At 44.0% G+C, this 24,725-nt stretch overlaps 1 protein-coding gene across 7 annotated transcripts in view; it reads left to right on the plus strand.

Annotated features, from left to right (window-relative positions):
• The first annotated feature begins 649 nt into the window (after nt 1–649).
• pomt2 (protein-O-mannosyltransferase 2) overlaps nt 650–24,725 on the plus strand; it is a 231,480-nt gene continuing 207,404 nt past the window's right edge. For 5 of the 7 annotated variants that reach the window (XM_063042712.1, XM_063042721.1, XM_063042693.1 and 2 more), the window contains exons 1-2: nt 650–903; nt 17,251–17,335. In XM_063042712.1, the coding sequence (XP_062898782.1) occupies nt 683–903; nt 17,251–17,335 (306 nt within the window). In that variant the 5' untranslated portion in view covers nt 650–682. The remainder of the gene's footprint in view (nt 904–17,250; nt 17,336–24,725) is intronic. The other 2 variants (XM_063042731.1, XM_063042749.1) reach the window with 1 other exon arrangement.

The following is a 24,725-nucleotide window of genomic DNA, read 5'->3' on the forward strand; positions in this document are numbered from 1 at the left end:
GTCAGCACTACTGAAGAAGAATAGAGAAAAATGCCTTTTGTGGATTGGAAAGAAGCAGCTCCATTTAAGAAAGATGGACTCCCGACAGACACTGAAGAGTTTTGGCTTGGTGTACTTCAGCAACAGGCATTTAAAGAGGTCGCCACCTTTGCCCTTACTTGCCTAATAACCCCTGTCAGCAATGCTGTCGTTGAGAGGTTATTTTCTCTTGTATCCTCCATTAAAAATAAGGCAAGAAAGGGAATGCAGCTGAATCTTCCTGATGCTATTGTGAGAATCAGGACAGAACTATTGCTTTCAAGCAAATGTTGTAAAGACTTCACTGCATCTCCAGAAATGCTAAAAAAAACTTCACATCGGCCGTACGTTCCACTGATTCCAGTGAAGAGGAGAGTAATGACCTGGATCTGGAGTTTTTGTTGTGATGTGAGTGTCGGGGAAACAGTGGAATTTCTCTGGCTTTAAATTAAAATTTCAATCTGGCAACCCTGGATCAAAATAGCAGGGCTGCGTGATACTGACTCTCGAATGACGCGTTCAAGAAGGCTAATTTGCTCACTGTTCGCATAAGCACAACTTATTCCACTCCATGGTATCCAAAGCACCCGGGTAGTGCCGCGCATGCGCGCTATCTGTTGCCACGGGAGACGCGGCCTGTGCTTCCTGCTCAATCCGTGGCGAGATGTCCTGCAGGCAAGCGAAGTATTCCCGGGATTTTACTGCATTGAGGGTTGCAGAAAGGCTGTTGGAAGGCTTGGGTTGCAAACGAGCCTCGGTGGAACCGGCCAAGGGAATAAGGGGTGACGGCGACGGCCACGGCCATCGCCATTTGCTGCTGATGTTGGTCACCGCGCTGTCGCTGCTCAGCCGCTTCCACCACTTGTCGGAGCCCCAGCATGTTTGGTGGGTGAGCGTTGGGTGGGGAGGTCGGTGTCTGGGGAGTGTCTGTGAGATTGGAGTGTGAGGTGTTTAGTATGCAGGCGGGTGGTGGGGGAATGTGCAGTGTCGGTGCGGAGTGTCTGTGAGGTGGGGAATATCCGGGAGGGTGGTAGCCTGCTTCCATTTATTCTATCTATACCTCTCATAATTTTGTGTATCTCTATCAAATCTCTCAATCTTTACGTTCTAAGGAACAAAGTCCTAACCTATTCAATCATTCCTTATATCCCGGCAACATTCTTGTAAGTGTTCTCTGTACAATTTCAACGTCATTTACATCTATCGTCTAGGTGACCAAACTACACACAATACTTCAAATTAAGCCTCACCAATGTGATATACAACAACATAACATAGAAAAATAGAAAACCTGCAGCACAATACAGGCCCTTTGGCCCACAATGCTGTGCCAAACATGTACTTACTTGGAAATTACCTGAGGTTACCCGTATCTCTCTATTTTTCTAAGCTCCATATACCGATCCAGGAGTCTCTGAGAAGACCCGATTGTATAACATCCTATCTCCAGTAATCAATACTCTGATTTATGAAGGCCAATGTGCCAAAAGTTTTCTTCTCACCCAGTCTCCTTGTGACGCCACTTCTGATAAATTATGAACTGTAATCCCTGATTCCTTTGTCCTACAACATGCCCCAGTGCCCTACTGTTCACTGTGTAAAACCTCTGGTTGGACCTACCTAAGTGCAACACCTCACACCTATTTGCATTAAATTTCATATGGCATTTTTCAAGCTGGTCCAGATTGCACTGCATGTTCTGATAGTCTTCCTCACTGTATAGTCAGAGGCAATCATCTACTACCAATTTCTGGCTTCTGCCACAAAGCCAATGTCTAATTGAATTTCCCAGCTTGAATGCCGAGCGACTGAACCTTTTTGAATAACCTCCCATGCAGGACCTTGTCAAATGCCTTGCTAAAGCCCATGTAGACAACATCCATTGCCTTGTCTTCATCAATTTTCCTGGTAGCTTCCTCGAAAAACTCTGTAAGGTTGTTTCGACCCAACATACCATGCATGAAGCCATGCTGACTATCTCTAATTAGTCCATGTCTATCCAAATACTCATACGCAGGTGTCCCCCGTTTTACAAACATTTGCTTTACGCCACTTTGCTTTTATAAAAAACCTACGTTAGTACCTGTTTTTGCTAACCGAAAGAGGATTTTTGCTTTTACGAAAAAAGACGCCCGCTTTAAACTCGTGTTTACCTTGAGAAAGACTACCATGACCATGAAGTCTTGCGCAGGCAGGTGTGTGCGAATGCGTGTACTTGCTGATTTTTTTTCCTACAAATTGGTTTTGGCTAAATCTTCCTGATTCTGTTAAGTGAACCTACACTGTACATACACTATTTCTACTTTATATAGGCTGTGTATTTATCATATTTCTGCTTTTACTGTATGTTAGTGTTGTAGGTTTTATGTGCTATTTGGTATGATTTGGTAGGTTATTTTTTGGGTCTGGGAACACTTAAAAATTTTTCCCATATAAATTAATGGTAATTGCTTCTTCGTTTTACGCCATTTCAGCTTACATAGAAAATAGGTGCAGGAGTAAGCCATTCGGCCCTTCGAGCCTGCACCACCATTCAGTATGATCATCCAACTCAGTACCCTGTACCTGCCTTCTCTCCATACCCCTTGATCCCTTTAGCCACAAGGGCCATACCTAACTCCCTCTTAAATATAGCCAATGAACTGGCCTCAACTGTTTCCACAGATTCACCACTCTCTGTGTGAAGAAGTTTTTCCTCATTTTGGTCCTAAAAGGCTTCCCCTTTATCCGTAAACTGTGACCCCTCGTTCTGGACTTCTCCAACATCAGGAACAACCTTCCTGCATCTCGCCTGTCCAATCCCTTTAGAATTTTATAAGTTTCAATAAGATCCCCCCTCAATCTTCTAAATTCCAGAGAGTATAAGCCTAGTCAATCTAGTCTTTCATCATATGAAAGTCCTGCCATCCCAGGAATCAATCTGGTGAACCTTCTTTGTGGCAAGAATGTTTTTCCTCAGATTAGGGGACCAAAACTGCACACAATGCTCCAGGTGTGGTCTCACCAAGGCCTTGTACAACTGCAGTAGAACCTCCCTGCTCCTGTACTCGAATCCTCTTGCTATGAATGCCAGCATACCATTTGCCTTTTTCACCGCCTGCTGTACCTGCATGCCCACTTTCAATGACTGGTGTACAATGACACCCAGGACTCGTTGCACCTCCCCTTTTCCTAATTGGCCACCATTCAGATAATCTGTTCTCGTGTTCTTGCCCCCAAAGTGGATAACCTCACATTTATCCACATTAAATTGCATCTGCCATGAATTTACCCACTCACCTAACCTATCCAAGTCACCCTGCATCCTCTTAGCATCCTCCTCACAGCTAACACTGCCGCCCAGCTTCGTCTCATCCGCAAACTTGGAGATGCTGCATTTAATTCCCTGATCTAAGTTATTAATATATATTGTAAACAACTGGGGTCCCAGCACTGAGGCTTGCGGTACCCCACTACTCACTGCCTGCCATTCTGAAAAGGTCCCGTTTATTCCCACTCTTTGCTTCCTGTCAATTCTCTGTCCACATCAATACCATACCTCCAATATCGTGTGCTTTAAGTTTGCACACTAACTCCTGTGTGGGACCTTGTCAAAAGCCTTTTGAAAATCCAAATATACCACATCCACTGGTTCTCCCCTATCCACTCTACTAGTTACATCCTCAAAAAATTCTATGAGATTCATCAGACGTGATTTTCCTTTCACAAATCCATGCTGACATTGTTCCATGATTTCACCACTTTCCAAATGTGCTGTTATCACACCTTTGATAACTGGCTCTCGCATTTTCCCCACCACCGATGTCAGGCTAACTGGTCTATAATTCCCTGGTTTCTCTCTCCCTCCTTTTTTAAAAAGCGGAGTTACATTAGCCACCCTCCAATCCTCAGGAACTAGTCCAGAATCTAAAGAGTTTTGAAAAATTAGCACTAATGCGTCCACTATTTTCTGGGCTACTTCCTTAAGCACTCTGGGATGCAGACCATCTGGCCCTGGGGATTTATCTGCCTTTAATCCCTTCAATTTACCGAACACCACTTCCCTATTATGATTATGAAGGCACATAGTCCTCTTTTATTGTCATTTAGTAATGCATGCATTAAGAAATGATACATTATTTCCTCCGGTGTGATATCACAAAACACAGGACAAACCAAGACTGAAAAAACTGCCAAAACCACATAATTATAACATATAGTTACAAACAGTGTAACAATACCATAACTTGATGAAGAAGTCCGTGAGCGCAGTAAAGTTCAAAGTTTCTCAAATGTCCCACATCTCATGCAGACGGGAGAAGGAAGAAAAAATCTCCCTACCATGCCGACCACAATCCGACTCTTGAGTCATTCGAAAACTTCGAGCTCTGATCAGCTCTCCGACACCGAGTACTGAGCATCATCTCTGTCTGAACGATTCGACCTCCTTCTCGGTCGCCAAAAGCAGGCAAGGCCGGGGATTTTGAGGCCTACCCTCCGAGAGATTCCCGACCACACAGTAACGACAGCAGCGAACGGGCGTTTCAGAAATTTCTCCAGATGTTCCTCTGTGCTTTCATGTCCAATTTCCATGAAATCAGAATTGTCCACGGCCCTTATTTAACAGATACGATATCATTTTTCACCGGAGGGCTGCGCACACGCAGGCGCGCCGCTGCCTTCTCCTCCCACTAACATGTATTTCCCTCAGTTCCTCCATCTCACTGGACCCTCGGTCCCCTACTATTTCCGGAAGATTATTTATGTCCTCCTTAGTGAAGACAGAACCAAAGTAGTTATTCATTCAGGCCCACCATTCAGGGCCCCAAACCGTCCTTCCAGGTGAGGCATCACTTCACCTGTGAGTCGACTGGGGTGATATGCTGCGTCCGGTGCTCCCGATGTGGCCTTTTGTATGTTGGTGGGACCTGACGCAGACTGGGAGACCGCTTTGCTGGGCATCTGTGTTCTGTCCACCAGAGAGGGCAGGATCTCCCAGTGGCCACACATTTTGGTTCCACATCCCATTCCCATTCTGACATGTCTGTCCACGGCCTCCTCTACTGTAGAGATGAAGCCACACTCAGGTTGGAGGAACAACACCTTATATTCCGTATGGGTAGCCTCCAACCTGATGGCATGAACATTGACTTCTCTGGCTTCCGCTGGGCCCCACCTCCCCCTCGTACCCCATCTGTTACTCTTTTTTATGCACACATTCTTTCTCTCACCCTCCTTTTTCTCCCTCTGTCCCTCTGAGTATACCTCTTGCCCATCCTCTGGGTCACCCCCCCCCCGTCTTTCTTCCCGGACCTCCTGTCCCATGATCCTCTCGTATCCCCTTCTGCCTATCACCTGTCCAGCTCTCGGCTCCATCCCTCCCCCTCCTGTCTTCTCCTATCATTTTGCATCTCCCCCTCCCCCTCCAGCTTTCAAATCCCTTACTCACTCTTCCTTCAGTTAGTCCTGACGAAGGGTCTCGGCCTGAAACGTCGACTGTGCCTCTTCCTATAGATGCTGCCTGGTCTGCTGCGTTCACCAGCAACTTTGATGTGTGTTGCTTGAATTTCCAGCATCTGCAGAATTCCTGTTGTTTGCAAAGTAGTTATTCAATTGGTCTACCATGTCCTTGTTCCCCATGATCAATTCACCTGTTTCTGACTGTAAGGGACCTACATTTGTCTTAACCAATCTTTTTCTTTTCACATATCTATAAAAGTTTTTACAATCAGTTTTTATGTACCCTGCCAGCTTTCTCTCATAATCTTTTTTCCCTTTCCTAATTAAGCCCTTTGTCCTCCTCTGCTGGACTCTGAATTTCTCCCCATGCTCAGGTGTGCCGCTTTTTCTGGCTAATTTGTATGTTTCTTCTTTGGAATTGATACTGTCCCTAATTTCCCTTGTCAGCCACGGTTTCATAGGAATGCTCTACCTTCGGATAGCGGGGGATACCTGTATAGGACCCTGGTCAGACCCCACTTGGAGTACTGCGCTCAGTACTGGTTACCTCACTACAGGAAGGATGTGGAAGCCATAGAAAGGGTGCAGAGGAGATTTACAAGGATGTTGCCTGGATTGGGGAGCATGCCTTATGAGAATAGGTTAAGTGGACTTGGCCTTTTCTCCTTGGAGCGACGGAGGATGAGAGGTGACCGAATAGAGGTATATAAGATGATGAGAGGCATTGATCGTGTGGATAGTCAGAGGTTTTTCGCCAGGGCTGAAATGGCACAGTTTTAACGAGTTAGTGAGTCTTGACGAAGGGTCTCGGCCTGAAACGTCGACTGTACCTCTTCCTAGAGATGCTGCCTGGCCTGCTGCGTTCACCAGTAACTTTGATGTGTGTGGCACAGTTTTAAGGTGCTTGGAAGTAGGTACAGAGGAGATGTCAGAGGTAAGTTTTTACGCAGAAAGTGGTGAGTGTGTGGAATGGGCTGCCGACGATGGTAGTGGAGGCATATACGGTAGCGTCTTTTAAGAGTCTCTTAAATAGGTACATGGTGCTTAGAAATATAGAGGGCTATGGGTAACCCTAGGTAATTTCTAAAGAAAGTACATGTTTGCCACAGCATTGTGGGCTACAAGGTCTGTATTGTGTTGTGGGTTTTCTATGTTTCTATGTCATGTGGCACAGGCAGTAATCCCAAGATTACTATCTCTGAGGTCCTGCTTTTCAACTTCCTTCCTAACTCCCTGTATTCTGTTTTTAGGTCCTTATCCCTTTTCCTACCAATATGTACCACGACCTCTGGCTGTTCACCTTCCCACTTCAGGGTATCGTGGACTCACCTTGATGCAACCTTAGTGCAACCTTGATGCAACCTTGGCTGATAAAGGAAGTCAAAACCAACATAAAAGCAAAAGAGAGGGCACATAACAGAGCAAAATTAGTGGGAAGTTAAGAGGACTGGGATACTTCTAAAAACCAACAGAAGGCAACTAAAAAAGCCATAAGGAGAGAAAAGATGAAATATGAAGGTAAGGTAGCCAATAATATCATAGAGGACACCAAGAGTTTTTTCAGTATATAAAGTGCAAAAGAGAGGCTGGAGCAAATATCAGATCACTGGAAAATTATGCTGGAGAGGTAGCAACGGAGGACAAACAAGTATTTACTGTGGAAGACACTAGCAGTGTGCTGGGTGGTCAAGAGTGTCAGAGGGCAGAGGTGAGTGAAGTTGTTACAAGGGAGAAGGTGCTTGGGAAGCTGGAAGGTCTGAAGATAGATACAGTTGCAAGAAAACATTTGTGGACCCTTTACAATTGCCTGGTTTTCTGTATTAATTATTCATAAAATGAGGTCTGATCGTCATCTAAGTCACAATAATAGACAAACACAATCTGCCTAAACTAAAAACACAAACAATTGTACTTCTCGTCAATACAATATACACCATTCAAACAATCACAGCAACACACACAGAATGCTGGAGGAGCTCAGCAGGCCAGACAGCACCTTGGGAAAAAAGTACAGTCGACGTTTTGGGCCAAAATCAATCACAGTCTAGGTTTAAATAAAGTACGTGAGCCTCTTGGGTAATGCCTTCTACAAAAGCTATTTGGAGTCGGGTGTTCCAATCAATGAGATGAGATTGGAAGTGTGGGTCATAGAGGTGCCCTGCTGTATAAAAAAAAGACACACAAAGTCAGGTTACTGACAAAGCTTGCTCTTCTCAAGAGATATCTGTTTGTGTGCACCATGCCTCGACCAAAACAACTTTCAGAGGACTCTAGAAGAAGAATTATAGAGATGCATGTCGCTGGAAAAAGGCTAAAATAGCCTTTCTAAAAATCTGAGTGTTCATCAGTCCACAGTAAGGTCAATGGAGGAAACTCAGTACTGTTGCTGCTCTCCCAAGGAATGGGTGTCCTTCAAAGATCACACCAAGAGCACAACACAACATGCAATGTTGAAGGAGGTGAAAAAGAACCCAAGGATAACAGCAAAAGACCTGTGGATATCTCTGGAACTTGCTGGTCTCTGTTCATGCGTTCACTGTAAGAAAAACACTGAACAAGAATGGTGTTCATGGAAGGACACTACAGAGGAAACCACTGCTCTCCCAAAAAACTTTGCTATACATCTCAAGTTTGCAAAAGACCACCTGAACATTCCAAACGCTTGAGACAATGTTCTGCGGACAGATGTACATCATAAGTTGAACTTTTTGGCAGAAATGCACACTGCTATGTTTGGAAAAAAAAAAGGGCACTGCACACCAACACCAAAAATTTCATCCCAACTGTGAAGCATGGTGGAAGGAGCATCATGGTTTGGGGCTGTTTTGCTGCCTCCGGACCTGGACAGCTTGCAATCGTTGAGGGAACAATGAATTCAAATTGTATCAAGACATTTTTACAGCAGAATGTCGGGGGAGCAGTCCATCACCTGAAGCTTAATAAAAGTTGCATTGTGCAATAAGACAATGATCTGAAACACAAAATTAAATCAACAGAATGGTTTAAAAAGAAAAAAATTCAAATTTTGGAATGGCCAAAAAGAAAGTCCAGAGCTTGACCCAATTGAGATGCTGTGGAGGGCATCTCAGGAGGGCTGTTTGTGCAAGGTATCCCAGAAATATTACATAGAAACATAGCAACGAAGGGTTCCGGCCGGAAACGTTGACTGATAGTTTCCACGGATGCTGCTCGACCTGCTGAGTTCCTCCAGCGTGTTGTGAGTGTTGCTTTGACCCCAGCATCTGCAGAGAATTTTGTGTTTACATAGAAACATAGAAAACCTACAGCACAATCCAGGCCCTTTGGCCCATAAAGCTGTGCTGAACATGTAGAAATTACCTAGGGTTACCCATAGCCCTCTATTTTTTTAAGCTCCATGTACCTATCCAGGAGTTTCTTAAAAGACCCCACCTTATCTGCTTCCATCACCGTCGCCAGCAGCCCATTCCATGAACTCACCACTCTCTGCAGAAAAAACTTGCCCTGACATCTCCTCTGTACCTACGTCCAAGCATCTTAAAACTGTGCCCTCTCATATTAGCCATTTCAGCCCTGGGGAAAAGCCTCTGATTATCCACACGATCAATGCCTCTCATCATCTTATACACCTCTGTCATGTCACCTCTCATCCTCCGCTGCTCCAAGGAGAAAAGACTGAGTTCACTCAACCTGTTCTCATAAGGCATGCTCCCCAATCCAAGCAACATCCTTGTAAATCTCCTCTGCTCCCTTTTCTATCGTTTCCACATCCTTCCTGTAGTGAGGCAACCAGAACTGAGCACAGTAGTCCAAGTGGGGCCTGACCAGGTTTTATCTAGCTGCAACATTACCTCTTGGCTCCTAAACTCAATCCCACGATTGATGAAGGCCAATGCACCGTTTGCCTTCTTAACTACAGAGTCAACCTGCGCAGCAGCTTTGAGTGCCCTATGAACTTGGACCCCAAGATCCCTCTGAATCTCCACACTGCCAAGACTTTTACCATTAGCACTATATTCTGCCATCATATTTGACCTACCAAAATGAACCACTTCACACTTATCTGGGTTGAACTCCAACTGCCACTTCTCAGCCCAATTTTGCATCCTATCGATGTCCTATAACCTCTGACAGCCCTCCACACTATCCACAACACCCCCATCCTTTGTGTCATCAGCAAATTTACTAACCCATCCCTCCACTTCCTCATCCAGGTCATACACACCACTGATTATCGACCTTCATGCAGAAAATGACTCGTCTACAACAGTGGTCCCCGACCATTGGGCCGCGTGGAAACGATATGATTCGGCGATATGAAACGATATGTGTCAGCTGCACCTTTCCTTATTCCCTGTCATGCACTGTTGAACTTGAACCCCCCCCCCCCCCGTCGGCTGGTCTGCAAGAATATCGTCAATATTAAACTGGTCCGTGATGCGCAAAGGACCCCTGGTCTACAACCACTCTTTGCCTTCTGTGGGCAAGCTAGATCTGGATCCACGAACAATGTCCCCTTGGATCCTATGCCTCCTTACTTTCTCAATAAGCCTTGCATGGGATACCTTATCAAATGCCTTGCTGAAATCCATATACACTACATCTACTGCTCTACCTTCATTGATGTGTTTGGTCACATCCTCAAAGACTTCGGTCAAGCACATAAGGCATGACCTGCCTTTGACGAAGCCATGCTGACTATTCCTAATCATATTAGGCCTCTCCAAATGTTCATAAATCCTGCCTCTTTGAATCTTTTCCATCAACTGACCAACCACTGAAGTAAGACTCACTGGTCTATAACTTCCTGGGCTGTCTCTACTCCCTTTCTTGAACATCCGCAACCCTCCAATCCTCCGGAACCTCTCCTGTCCCCATTGATGATGCAAAGATCATTGCCAGAGGCTCAGCAACCTCCTCCCTCATCTCCCACAGTAGCCTGGGGTACATCTCAACTGGTCCTGGTAACTTATCCAACTTGATGCTTTCCAAAAGCTCCTGCACATCCTCTTTCTTAATATCTATATGGTCAAGTTTTTCAGTCCACTGTAAGTCATCCCTACAATTGCCAAGATCCTTCTCCATAGTCAATACTGAAGCAAAGTATTTATTAAGTATCTCCGCATTCTCCTCTGGCTCCATACACACTTTTCCACTGTCATATTTGATTGGTCCTATTTTCTCATGTTTTATCCTCTTGCTCTTCGCATGCTTGTAGAATGACTTGGGGTATTCCTTAATCCTGTCCGCCAAAGCCTTCTCATGGCCCCTTCTGGCTCTCCTAATTTAATTCTTAAATTCCTTCCTGCTAGCCTTATAATCCTCGAGATCTTTATCATTACCTAGTTTTTGAACCTTTCGTAAGCTCTTCTTTTCTTCTTGACTAGATTTACAACAGCCTTTGTACACCATGGTTCCTGTACCCTTCCATCCTTTCCCTGTCTCATTGGAACGTACCTATGCAGAACTCCATGTAAATATACCCTGAACTTTTGCCACATTTCGCTCGTACATTTCCCTGAGAACATCTGTTTACAATTTATGCTTCCAAGTTCCTGCTTGATAGCCTTATATTTCCCCTTACTACAATTAAACACTTTCCTGACTTGTCTGTTCCTATCCCCCTCCAAAGCTACGGTAAAGGAGATAGAATTGTGATATGTTGATGAACTGAAACAGTTCTGTATGGAGGAATGGTCTAAAATTCTTTCTTGCCATAGTGCAAGTCTGATCAGCAGCTACAGGAAACATTTGGTGGAGGTTATTATTGCTAAAGGAGGTTCTACCTGTTATTAAATACAAGTGTTCACACACTTTTTCGAGCCTGGACTATGAATGATTGAACAATGTGTTCAATAAAAGTCATGAAAAGTACAATTGTTTGTGTGTTATTGGTTTAGGCAGATTATTATTGTGCTTTAGATGTAGATCAGACCACATGTTATGAGTAATTAATACAAGCATTTGCAAAGGGTTCTCAAACTTTTTCTTGCAACTGTAAGTCACGTAGACCAGATGGACTACATCCCAGGGTTCTGAATGAGGTAGCTGAAGAGATTCTGGAAGCATTAGTGATGATCTTTCAACAATCAATTGATTCTGGCATGGTACTGGAGGACTGGAAAATTGCAAATGTCACTCCACTCTTTCAAGGTACTTGGAGGCACAAGATAAAATAGTCCAAAGTCAGAATGGATTCATTCAAGGGAAATCTTTCCTGACAAATCTGTTGGAATTCTTTGAGGAAATAACAAGTGAGATAGACAAAGGAGTGTCAATGGATGTTGTTTACTTGGATTTTGGGAAGGCCTTTTGCAAGGTGCTGCACGAGGCTGCTTAGCAAGATATTACAGGAAAGATATTATCATTGATAGAGCATCCTGATTGGCAGGAAGCGAAGAGTGGGAATAAAGGGAGCCTGTTCTGATTGGCTGCCAGTGACTGTCAGTGTTCGGCAGGGGTCAGTGTTGGTAACGCTTTTTGCACGTTGTATATCAGTGATTTGGATGATGGAATTGATAGCATTGTGGCCAAGTTTGTAGACAATATGAAAATCAGTGGAGGGGCAAATAGTGTTGAGGAAGCAGGGAGTCATATGAGGAGAATGGACAAAGAAGTGGCAGGTGGAATGCAATGTTGGGATGGGTATGGTTATGCACTTTTACGATTTAGCCAAAACCGATTTGTAGAAAAAAACAGGCACATACACATATGTGCACGTACACGTATGCGCACACCTGCCCACGCAAGGCTTCACGGTCATGGTAGTGTTTCTCGGGGTAAACACAAGTATAAAGCGGGTGTCTTTTTTTGTAAAAGCAAAAATCCTCTTTCAGTTAGCGAAAACAGGTACTTTCGTAAAAGCGATATGGCGTAAAGCGAACGTTCGTAAAGCAGGGGAAGCCTGTGTAGCTGTAACATTACCTCTCGGTTCTTAAACTCAGTCCCACAGTTGATGAAGGCCAATGCACCAGCAGCTTTGAGTGTCTTATGGACTTGGTCCCCAAGATCACTCTGATCCTCCATACTGCCAAGAGTCCTACCATTAATACTGCAAGGGGTGATTGATAAGTTCATGGCCTAAGGTAGAAGGACTCAATTTTTAAAAACCTAGCACATTTATTTTTCAGCGTAGTCCCCTCCTACATTTACACACTTAATCCAGCGGTCGTGGAGCATACGGATCCCTTCTTTGTAGAAGTCGGTGTCTTGGACCTCCAGAAGTGGTCCACAGCAGGTGTGATTGATAAGTTCGTAGCCTAAGGAAGAAGGAGATGAGTTATTAACTTCACACTTTCTGCATAAGTTGAACTGCACATGCATGTAACGAGAGCTGTATAACTCGTCTCCTTCTACCTTAATCACAAACTAATCAATCACCCTTGCTGTGGACCACTTTCTGGAGGTCCAAGATGCCGACTTATACAAAGAAGGGATCTGTATGCTCCACGACCGCTGGACTAAGTGTGTAAATGTAGGAGGGGACTATTGAAAAATAAATGTGCTTGGTTTCCTAAAATTGACTCCTACCTTAAGTCACAAACTTATCAATCACCCCTCGTATATTCTGCCATCATATTTGATCTACCAAAATGAACCACCTCACTGCCACTTCTGGGTTGAACTCCATCTGCTACTTCTCAGCCTGGTTTTGCATCCTGTCAATGTCCCTCTGTACCCTCTGACGGCCCTCCACATTATCCACAACACTCCCAACCTTTGTGTCATCAACCAAATTTACTAACCCATCCCTCCACTTCATCATCCAGGTCATTTATAAAAATCACGAAGAGAAGGGGTCTGAGAACAGGGCCCAGAACAGATCCCTGAGGCACACCACTGGTCACTGACCTCCATGCAGAATATGACCTGTCTACAACCACTCTTTGTCTTCTGTGAGCAAGCCAATTCTGGATCCACAAAGCAATGTCCCCTTGGATCCCATGCCTCCTTCCTTTCTCAATAAGTCTTGCATGGGGTACTTTATCAAATACCCTGCTGAAATTCATATACATTACATCTACTACTCCACCTTCATCAATATGTTTAGTCATGTCACATTCTCAAAAAATTTAATCAGGCTTGTAAGGCACTACCTGCCTTTGTCAAAGCCATGCTGACTATTCCTAATCGTATTATGCCTCTCCAAATGTTCATAAATCCTGCCTCTCAGGATCTTTTCTAACAACTTATCAACCACTGAAGTAAGACTCACTGGTCTATAATTTCCTTGGCTATCTCTACTCCTTTTCTTGAATAAGGGAACAACATCTGCAACCCTCCAATCCTCCGGAACCTCTCCCATCCCCATTGATGATGCAATCTCATCCCTCACCTACCATAGTAGCCTGGGGTACATCTCATCCGGTCCTGGAGACTTAGCCAACTTGATGCTTTCCAAGTCTACCTTATTACATTTACTGCGTGCAGTCAAGTATAGCGCCTTCCGTCCTGTATTCACCATTTTGATTTTGCTCCTGTTACACTTTAAGCCATCCCAGAGACTGCAATTTTGCCCTAACATCTGTCTGTCCTCCCTCACGGTCTTACTACACACTGCATAGACCTGTATACCAACTACACTATCCTTCGCCCTATCACTCAGTTTCCCATCCCCCTGCCAAATTAAACCCTCCCCAACAGCTCTTAACAAACCTGCCTGCAAGAATGTAGGTTCCCCTCGATGTTTCAGCCTGAAATGTCAACTGTACTTTCTTTCCATAGATGTTGCCTGGCCTGCTGAGTTCCTCCAGCAATTTGTGCATTTTGCTCAGATTTGCAGCATCTGCAGATTTTCTCTTGTTTGTAGATGGAATACAATGTCAGGAAGTTTATGGTCATGCACTTTGGAAAAAGAAGTGAAACGGTTGACTATTTTCTAAATGGAGAGAAAATACAAAAAACTGAGGCGTAGAGGGACTTGTGAGTCCTTGTGCAGAATTTCCTAAAGGTTAATTTTCAGGTTGAATCTGTGATGAGTAAGGCACATGAGAAGTTAGCATTAATTTCAAGAGGACTTTAATATAAAAGCAAGGATGTAATGTAGAGGGTTGATAAAGCACTGTGAGGTCTCACTTGGAGTATTTTGTGAGCAGTTTTGGGCCCCATATCTTAGAAAGGATGTGCTGATACTGGTGAGGGTTCAAAGGAGTTCACGAAAATGATTCCAGGATTGAATGGCTTGTCATATGAAGATTGTTTGATGGTTCTGAGTCCATATTTACAAGAATTCAGATAAAGGAGGGGTGACTTAATTGAAAACCAACAAAAGGCAACTAAAAAAAACATTGACAAGGTAAAGATGGAATGCAAAAGTCCACTAGCCAGTAATATTAAAGATGCTACCAAGCATTTCTTAAGATACATGAAGCGTAAAGGAGAGATGAGAGTGGATATCTGACCATTGGAAAACAATGCTGGAGTGGTAATAATGGAGACAAGGAAATGATGGATGAACTGAATAAGTATTTTGCATCAGTCTTCACTGTGGAAGACAATAGCAGTATGGTCAAAGTTCCAGTTGTGAGAGGTCATGAAGTGTGTGAAGTCACCATTACTAGGGAGAAAGCTTTTAGGAAACTCAAAGGTCTGAAGGTACAAAAGTCACTTGGACCAGATAATGTACAGCCCAGGGTTCAGAAAGAGGTAGCTGATGAGACTGTGGGGGCATTAGTAATGATTTTTCAAGAATCGCTGGATTCTGGAATGGTTCTGGAAGACTGGAAAATTGCAAATTTCACACCATTCTTCAAGAACGGAGAGAGGCAGAAGAAAGGAAATTATAGCCTAATTAGACTGAACTGAGTGGTTGGGAAGACGCAGGAGTCGATTATTAAGGATGTGGCTTTAGGCGGTAGTTAGTATGGTTTCCTCAAGGAGAGAAAATCTTGCCTGACAAATCTGTTGGACTTAATAACAAGCAGGATAACAAAGGAGAATCAGTTGATGTTGTGTACTTGGATTTTCAGAAGGCCTTTGACAAGGTGCCACATATGATGCTGCTTAACAAGGTACGAGCCCATTGTATTACAGGAGAGATTCTAGCATAGAGCATAGAACATAGAATAGTACAGCACCGTACAGGCCCTTCGGCCCACAATGTTGTGCTGACCCTCAAACCCTGCCTCCCATATAAGCCCCCACCTTAAATTCCTCCATATACCTGTCTAGTAGTCTCTTAAACTTCACTAGTGTATCTACCTCCACCACTGACTCAGGCAGTGCATTCCACGCACCAACCACTCTCTGAGTAAAAAACCTTCCTCTAATATCCCCCTTGAACTTCCCACCCCTTACCTTAAAGCCATGTCCTCTTGTATTGAGCAGTGGTGCCCTGGGGAAGAGGCGCTGGCTATCCACTCTATCTATTCCTCTTATTATCTTGTACACCTCTATCATGTCTCCTCTCATCCTCCTTCTCTCCAAAGAGTAAAGCCCTAGCTCCCTTAATCTCTGGCTATTTTACAGATTCAGTCTGTAGTGAGGAAGGCAAATGCAGTGTTAGCATTAATTTCAAGAGGATTAGAATATGAAAGCTAGGATGTAATGTTAAAACTTTATAGAGCACTGGTGAGACCTCACTTGGAATATTGTGAGCTGGTTTGGACCCTTAGAAAGAATGTTCTGAAACTAGAAAGGGTTCAAAGGAGGTTCACGAAAATGATTTCAGGATTGAATGGCTTGTCATATGAACAGCGTCTGATGGCTCTGGGCCTGTATTGATTAGAATTCAGAAAATTGAGGGATAATCTGATTGAAACCTATCGAATGGTGAAAGACTTTGATGGAGTGGATGTGCAGAGGATGTTTCCTATGGCGCGAGAGTCTAAAACCAGAGACACATCCTCGGGAAGTGAAGCATCCTTTTACTATGAAGACGAGGAGGAATTTCGTTAGCCAGAGGGTGGTGAATCTATGGAATTCATTGCCACAGGTAGTTGTGAAAGTCAAGTCTTTATGATTATTTAAGGCAGAGGTTGATAGATTCTTGATTGGTCAGTTCATGAAGGGATGTGAGGAGAAGGCAGGATATTGGGGCTGAGAGGAATAACGGATCAGCCATGATGATATGGTGGAATAGATTCGATTGGCCAAATTGTCTAATTCTGCTCCTATTATGGTTTAATTTTTTTGCCCTGATGATATCTTGACAAAGTAGCAAAGGAGTGGTAATGCAGGCTTGAGGGGCCTGTTGGGCTGTTCCTGCTCAAATAGTATTCTTACTGCCCTGAGCACCTGGGGCTGTCACCTTAAAGGATCTGTTTACGTGTACACAAAGATTCTCTGTACCTCAGTATTCCTTAAGATCCAAAAATTCTCTAATTTTTGCTTCATTGGACTTCTCAAAATGCTTCTTTCACACTGAGAATTAAATTTCATTGACATGCTCTGCCCATTTTAACTCATTAATTATCTAACATTGCCTACTTCATTATCAATTTTTAGCCACCTCCGGAATTATTAGTATTTATTAACATTTAAAATATAAAAAATAGGAGTCTTAGTGTTCCTACAGAAAGATTGTGGAATGTTGACTGATTGAAAGCACTGTCTTTAGGTCATAAGATACAGGAGCAGAATAGGCCATTCGGCCCATTGATACACATCTTTACATTGATACACATCTTTATCATTTCCACATTTCCCATTATAAGCCTCTACTTTTCTGTTTCGCCTTTTATTTTACTGGCTGTTTATTTTGCATCATTTAACTATGCATGGTTGTGGAGCCTGTGATGTATGCTTGTAAGGAGTCTGGTTGAGAAAGTAGCATTTTTGAAATCCAGCATCATGAATATTTGTTCCTCTTCACAGTTGGGATGAAACCCACTTTGGAAAAATGGGAAGTTATTATATCAACCAGACATTTTTCTTTGATGTTCATCCTCCACTAGGCAAGGTATGAATTCCTGCATAAAGAATTAAAAAAAAGATAATGAGGATTGCCAAGGGATGAGATAGAGCAGTAGAGGAATATATTTATAATGAATATAGAATATATCAGCACAGTACATACCTTTCGGCCCACAATGTTAAGCCAATTTTTAACCCACTCTGAGATCAGTCTAATCCTTCCTTTCAACATTACCCTCTATTTTTTTATCATCCATGTGTTTATCTAAGAATCACTTTAATGTCCCTAATGTATTTGCCTCTACCATCACTCTCTTTGTAAAGAACTTACCCCGACATTCCCCCTATACTTTCCTCCAATCACCAAAATTATTCCCCCTTGTATTAGCCATTTCCACCCTGAGAAAAAGCTATGCACTCAACCTATGCCTTATATCGTCTTGTATACCTCTATCATGTCACCTCTCATCCTTTTTGCTGCAAGGAGAAAAGCCCTCACTCACTCAACCTATCTTCTTAAGATAGGCCCTCCAGGCAGGGCTGCTTCCTGGTAAATCTCCTTTGCACCCTTTCTGAAGCATTGACATCCTTCCTATAATGAGGCACATAGGATTCCAAGTGTGATCTAACCAGGGTTTCATAAAGCTGCAATATTATCTTGTGGCTCTTGCGTTTAGTCCCCTGAGTGGATGAGAGTGTGTCTTTGAGAACATAACAGACATATGCAACTCAAAAGCAGTGGAATTTGTGGTCTGTTAGGACTAGATCTGTACCATTTCTGACCAATGATCCAGAATTATACAAGAAATTCACGTACAACTGGCAGAAGGTTATCTTAAGGGTGACAAAACAATTCCGATTGAGGTTGGAGACTGAATTGCATGCGCGCCAGCTCTGGCAGGGTTTACAGGCCATTACTTCCTACAAAACGAAACCTAACCTCATGAATGGCAGTGATGTTTCACTCCCAGATAAGTTCAACACCTTTTATGCATGCTTTGAAAGGAAGAATAAAACTACGTCTATGCAAATCCTTGCAGCCTCTGGTGACACTGTGGCCTCTATCTCAGAGGCTGATGTCATGACATCAGAACATCTTTCAAGAGGGATAACCCTTACAAGGCATCAGGCTCTGAAAACCTGTGCCAACCAACTGGTCGAATTGTTCAAGGACGTCTTCAATCTCTCACTGTTGCAGTGAGAGGTTCCCTCCTGCTTCAAAAGAGCAACAATCATACCAGTGCCTAAGAAGAGCAGGGTGAGCTGCCTCAATGGCTATCACCCAGTGGAACTCACATCTGCTGTGATGAAGTGTTTTGAGAGGTTGGTCATACATATTGGCACCAACAACATAGGTGGGAAAAGTGAGGAGGTCCTGAAAACAGACTACAGGGAGTTAGGAAAGAGTTGAGAAGCAGGATCTCAAAGGTAGCAATCTCGGGATTATTGTCTGTGCCACACGATAGTAAGCATAGGAATTGAGTGAGGTGGAGGATAAATGCGTAGCTGAGGGATTGGAGCAAGGGACAGGGATTCAGATTTCTGGCTCATTGGGACCTCTTTTGTGACACAAGGACGGGTTGCACTTGAATCCAAGGGGGACCAATATCCTGGCAGGGAGGTTTGCTAAGGCTGTTGGGGAGAGTTTAAACTAGAATTGCTGGGGGCGTTGAAACCGAACTGAAGAAACGGAGGAAGGGGTTGTTGGCTCACAAATTGAGAAAGCTTGTAGACAGTGTGTGAGGGAGGATGGGTAGGTGGTAGAGAAGGGATGCGCTCAGACTGATGGTTTGAGATGTGTCTATTTTAATGCAAAGAGTATCATGAACAAAGTAGATGAGCTTAGAGCATGGATCAGTACTTGAAGCTATGATGTTCTGGTCATTACAGAGAGCTGGATGGCTTAGGGACAGGAATGGTTACTTCCAGTGCCAGGCTTTAGATGTTTCAGAAAGGAAAGGGAAGGAGGTAAAAGAGGTGGGGCGTGGCACTGTTGATCAGAGATAGCGCACGGCTGCAGAAAAGGAGGAGGTTATGTAGGGGTTGTCTACTGACTCTCCGTGGGAACAGGAACAGGAAAGGGTCAATAAATCTACTGGGTGTTTTTTATATACCACCCAATAGTACCAGGGACATTGAGGAGCAGATAGAGAGACAAATGCTGGAAAGATACAATAATAACAGGGTTGTCATGGTGGGAGATTTTAATTTCCCTAATGATTGACATTTGCCTAGAATGAGGGGTTTAGATGGGGTGGAGTTTGTTCAGGGTGTTCAGACAGAAAGGTTTCAAAAGTACATTTAATGTCAGAGAAATGTATACAATATACATCCTGAAATGCTTTTTCTTCACATCCATCCACGAAAACAGAGGAGTGCCCCAAAGAATGAAAGACAGTTAAATGTTAAAACCCCAAAGTACCCCCCCCCCAGCTCCCCTCCTTCCCGCGTGTAAGCAGCAGCAAGCAATAGTCCCACCTCCTGACACAATATGTAGGTAAGCCTACAAGAGGAGAGGCTGTACTTAATCTGGTATTGGGAAATGAACCTGGTCAGGTGTTAGATCTCTCAGTGGCAGAGCATTTTGGAGATAGTGATCACAATTCTATTTCCTTTATCACAGCATTGGAGAGGGATAGGAACGGGAAATATAAAGTTGTCAGGCAGGAACTTGGAAGCACAAATTGGGAACAGATGTTCTCAGGGAAATGTACGGCAGAAATGTGGCAAATGTTCAGGGGATATTTGCGTGGTGTTCTGCATAGGTACGTTTCAGTGAGACAGGGAAAGGATGGTAGGGTATTGGAACCACGGTGCACAAAGGCTGCTGAAAATCTAGTCAAGAAGAAGAGAAAAGCTTACGAAAGGTTCAAAAAAACTAGGTAATGATAGGGATCTCGGAAATCATAAGGCTTGCAGGAAGGAACTTAAGAATGAAATTTGGACAGCCAGAAGAGGCCATGAGAAGGCCTTGGCGGACAAGATTAAGGAAAACCCCAAGGCGTTCTACAAGTATGTGAAGAGCAAGAGGATAAGACATGAGAGAATAGGGCCAATCAAGTCTGACAGTGGAAAAGTGTGTATGGAACCGGAGGAGATAGCAGAGGTACTTATTGAATACTCAATGGCTCCCATTAGGAACTAAACTTCCAAGGATATATGGTGTATTGGAAAGATAGGTTAGTAGGCAGAGGGGGTGGTGTGGCCCTGTGTGTAAGAAATAATTTTAAATCGTTGGAAAGAGATGATACAGGATTGGAAGGTGTAGGGTCTCTATGGGTTGAGTTAAGAAATGGGCAAGGGTAAAAGGACCCTCATGGCAGTTGTATATGGGCCTCCGAACAGCAGCCGGGATGTGGGCTACAAATTACAGCAGGAGATAGAAAAGGCGTGTCAGGCAATGTCATGAAAATTGTTGTGGATTTTAACATGAAAGTGGATTGGGAAGATACTAGCAGGAAGGACAGCAGGGCAGCAATGGCTGCAATTTCTGCGAAAAATACGGGAAGTGCAAGGAAGATATATTCCAAGTAAGAAGAATTTTTTGAATGGAAGAAGGATACTACCATGGCTGACAAGTGAAGTCAGAGCCAAAGTACAAGCAAAGGAGAGGGCAAACAAGGAAGCCAGAGCCAGTGTGAAGATAAAGGATTGGGGAGCTTATAAAAACTTGCAGAAGGAAACTAAGAAGGTCATTAGGAAGGAAAAGATGAATTATGAAAGGAAGCTGGCAACTAATATCAAAGAAAATACTAAAAGCTTTTTTTAAGAATAAAAAGGGTCAAAGAGAGTTGAGGGTAGATATAGGACCAATGGAAAATGTTGCTGGAGATATTGTAATGAGAGACACAGAGATGGCAGAGGAACTGAATGCGTATTTTGCATCAGTCTTCACAGTGGAAGACATCTGCAGTATACCGGACATTAAAGAGTGTCAGGAAAGTGATGTATGTGCAGTGAAAATTATGACCGAGAAGGTGATCAGGAAGCTTAATGGTCTGAGGGTGGATAAATCTCCTGGACCTAATTGAATTCACCCTCGGGTTCTGAAGTAACTGGAGAGATTGTGCAGGCAATAACAATGATGTTTCAAGAATCGATAGATTCTGGCATTGTACTGGATGACTGGAAAAATGCAATTGTTACTACGCTATTTAAGAAGGGTGAGAGGCAGCAGATGTGAAATTATGAACCTGTTAGCCTGTCATCAGTGGTTGGGAAATTGTTAGAATCGATTTTTAGGGATGAGATTACAGAGTACATGGAGGCACATGACAAGATAGGCCAAAGGCAGCGGTGTTTCCTAAAAGGAAAATCCTGCCTGACTAACTACTGCAATTATTTAAGGAAATTTCAAGCAGGGTAGACAAAGGAGATGCAGTAGATTTGGTGTACTTGGATTTTCAGAAGGCCTTTGACAAGGTGCTGCACATGAGGCTGCTGTGCAAGATCAGGCCCATGGAATTACAGGGAAGTTACTGGTGTGGGTGGAGCATTGGCTGATCGGCAGAAAACAGAGAGTGGGAATAAAGGGATCCTATTCTGGCTGGCTGCCGATTACCAGTGGAGTTCCACGGGTTGGTGTTGGGACCGCTGCTTCTTACGATGTACGTCAATAATTTGGACTGTGGGATTAATGGATTTGTGGTTAAATTTGCCGATGATAAAAGATAGGTGGAGGAATGGGTAATGTTGAGGAAACAGAGAGCATGCAGAGAGACTTAGATAGTTTAGAGGAATGGGTAAGGAAGTGGCAAATGAAATACAATGTTACATAGAAACATAGAAAAGCTACAGCACAATACGGGTCCTTTGGCCCACAATGCTGTGCTGAACATGTACTTACTTTAGAAATTACCTGGGATTACCCATAACCCTCTATTTTCCTAAGCAACATGTACCTATCCAGGAGTCTCTTAAAAGACACTATCGTGTCTGCCTCCACTACCATCACCGGCGGCCCATTCCACACAGTCACCACTCTCTGCATAAAAAGCTTACCCCTGACATCTCCTCTGTACCTGCTTCCAAGCACCTTAAAACTGTGCCCTTTCGTGTTCGCCATTTCAGCCCTGGGAAAAAGCCTCTGACTATCCACACAATCAATGCCTCTCATCATCTTATACACCTCTTTATGGGGTGTCAGGGAGGGGTGGCACTTCTGGTGGAGGAACATGTCGTGTCCTTTTCAAGGCAGTTAGTCCACCTTTGGTTCCCACCTGGCACTTAGCTCTCACCTGTGGTTCCCTGTAGCTGTTTGCATGCGACAGCGGCTACACCCCAGGCAATGACTTTGACAAGCCGGCTAAACCAGGTGAGGGTAGCCGACGGGTCTCAAACCCTCGGTGAGATAGGGAGTTGTCTATCCCAGCATGTGAAGACAGACTCTGGCTGATTGAGCGGAAGAGACCAATGGAAGGTCCAATGGTCAAGAAGGCAGTCTCTGCAAGCGTCGTGGAATGTCTAGAGCAGGACAAGATACAGAAGATGTTCTGGTCATCCACTGCGCCTGGTCCCATCTCCAGCCACCTCGACTCTGTCTTGCCACTGGACCCAGATGGGAACTGGGAAGAGAGAGTGAGGCTGACACTGCGCAACTCTCCCTCACTTAAATCCAAATCAAGTGCTAGTCTGGACACCATCTGGTATCGAGGTCCTCATCGACGTCGACGATGGACGAACAACAACACCACCTCTATCAGGTCACCTCTCATCCTCTGCCGCTCCAAGGAGAAAAGGACTCAACCTGTTCTCATAAGGCATGCTCCCCAATCCAGGCAATATCTTTGTAGATCTCTCTGCACCCTTTCTATAGTTTCCATATCCTTCCTGTGGTGAGGAGACCAGAACTGAGTGCAGCCCTCCAAGTGGGGTTTGACCAGGGTCCTATATAGCTGCAACATTACCGCTCAGCTCTTAAACTCAATCCCACGATTGATGGAAGGCCAATGCACTAGCAGCTTTGATTGTCCTATGGACTCGGTCCCCAAGATAACTTTGATCCTCCATACTGCCAAGAGTCTTACATTAATACTATATTCTGCCATCATATTTGACCTCCCAAAATGAGCCACCTCACTGCCACTTCTGGGTTGAACTCCATCTGCCACTTCTCAGCCCAGTTTTACATCCTATTGATACCCCACTGTAACCTCTGACAGCCCTCCACACTATCCACAACACCCCCAACCTTTGTGTCATCAGCAAATTTACTAACCCATCCCCCCACTTCCTTGTCCAGGTCATTTATAAAAATCACAAAGAGTAGTGGTCCCAGAACAGATCCCTGAGGCACACCACTGGTCACCACCCTCCATGCAGAATACAACCTGTCTACAACCACTCTTTGCCTTCTGTGAGCAAGCTAAATTCTGGATCCACAAAGCAAGGTCCCCTTGGATCCCATGCCTCCTTATTTTCTCAGTGAGGAGAAGATGGTGGCGCGACGCAGCGCGCGCGGCTCCTCTGAAATGATATGGGTATTTGTTAAGTAGGTACCATGCACAATCCTGATTTGATGGAGACAGACGTAAGAAGCACAGAGGAACATCTGGAGAAACTTCTGAAATGCCTGCTTCGCCGTTGCTGCTACTGTGTGATCAAGAATGTTCAGAGGGGAAGGCCCCAAATCCTTGGCTTTGCCTATTGCCTGTTGCCGGGGCCGAGTCGAAGTGCTCGGTGTCGGAGGGCTGGTTGGAAGCTCGAAGTTTTTGGATGGACTCAAGAGTTGGCTGTGGTCGGGTGCTTCCAGGGTGCTGCATCGGCATGTTTGCGGCGCTGGAGGTTCATGGCAAGGAGAGTTTTTCTTCCTTCTACCGTCTGCGTGAGATGATGGGACTTTCGAGAGACTTTGAGACTTTTTTTTACCGTGCCCATGGTTTGTTCTTTATCAAATTACGGTATTGCTTTGCACTGTTGTAACTATGTTATAATTATGTGGTTTTTGTCAGTTTTAGTCTTGGTCTGTCTTGTGTTTCTGTGATATCATACTGGAGGAACATTGTATCATTTCTTAATGCATGCATTACTAAATGACAATAAAAGAGGACTGAGAGTCCTCATAATCTAATCTAATTAGATACCTTATCTCGAGGCTGTGTCCCCTAGTTCTAGTCTCACCTATCAGTGGAAACAACTTTCCTGCCTCTATTTTACGTATTCTTTTCATAAATTTATGTTTCTCTGAGATCTCCTCTCATTCTTCTGTTTCAGTGAGTAGTCCCAAGAGTAGTCTCTCCTCATAGTACCCTGTACAGTTGCAGCACAACTTCCCTGCTCTTCAATTCAGTCTCTGTAGCAACAAAGGCTAACATCCCATTTGCCTTCTTGATAGCCTGCTGCACCTGCAACCTTCTGTGATTCATGCACAACACTCCCAAGTTCATCATGCTCTGACACATCATTATGGATGTTACATAAACAAAAGAAAATCTACA

The sequence above is a fragment of the Mobula hypostoma genome, chromosome 1 (assembly GCF_963921235.1).
Source record: "Mobula hypostoma chromosome 1, sMobHyp1.1, whole genome shotgun sequence".
In the NCBI taxonomy this organism is placed as follows: domain Eukaryota; kingdom Metazoa; phylum Chordata; class Chondrichthyes; order Myliobatiformes; family Myliobatidae; genus Mobula; species Mobula hypostoma.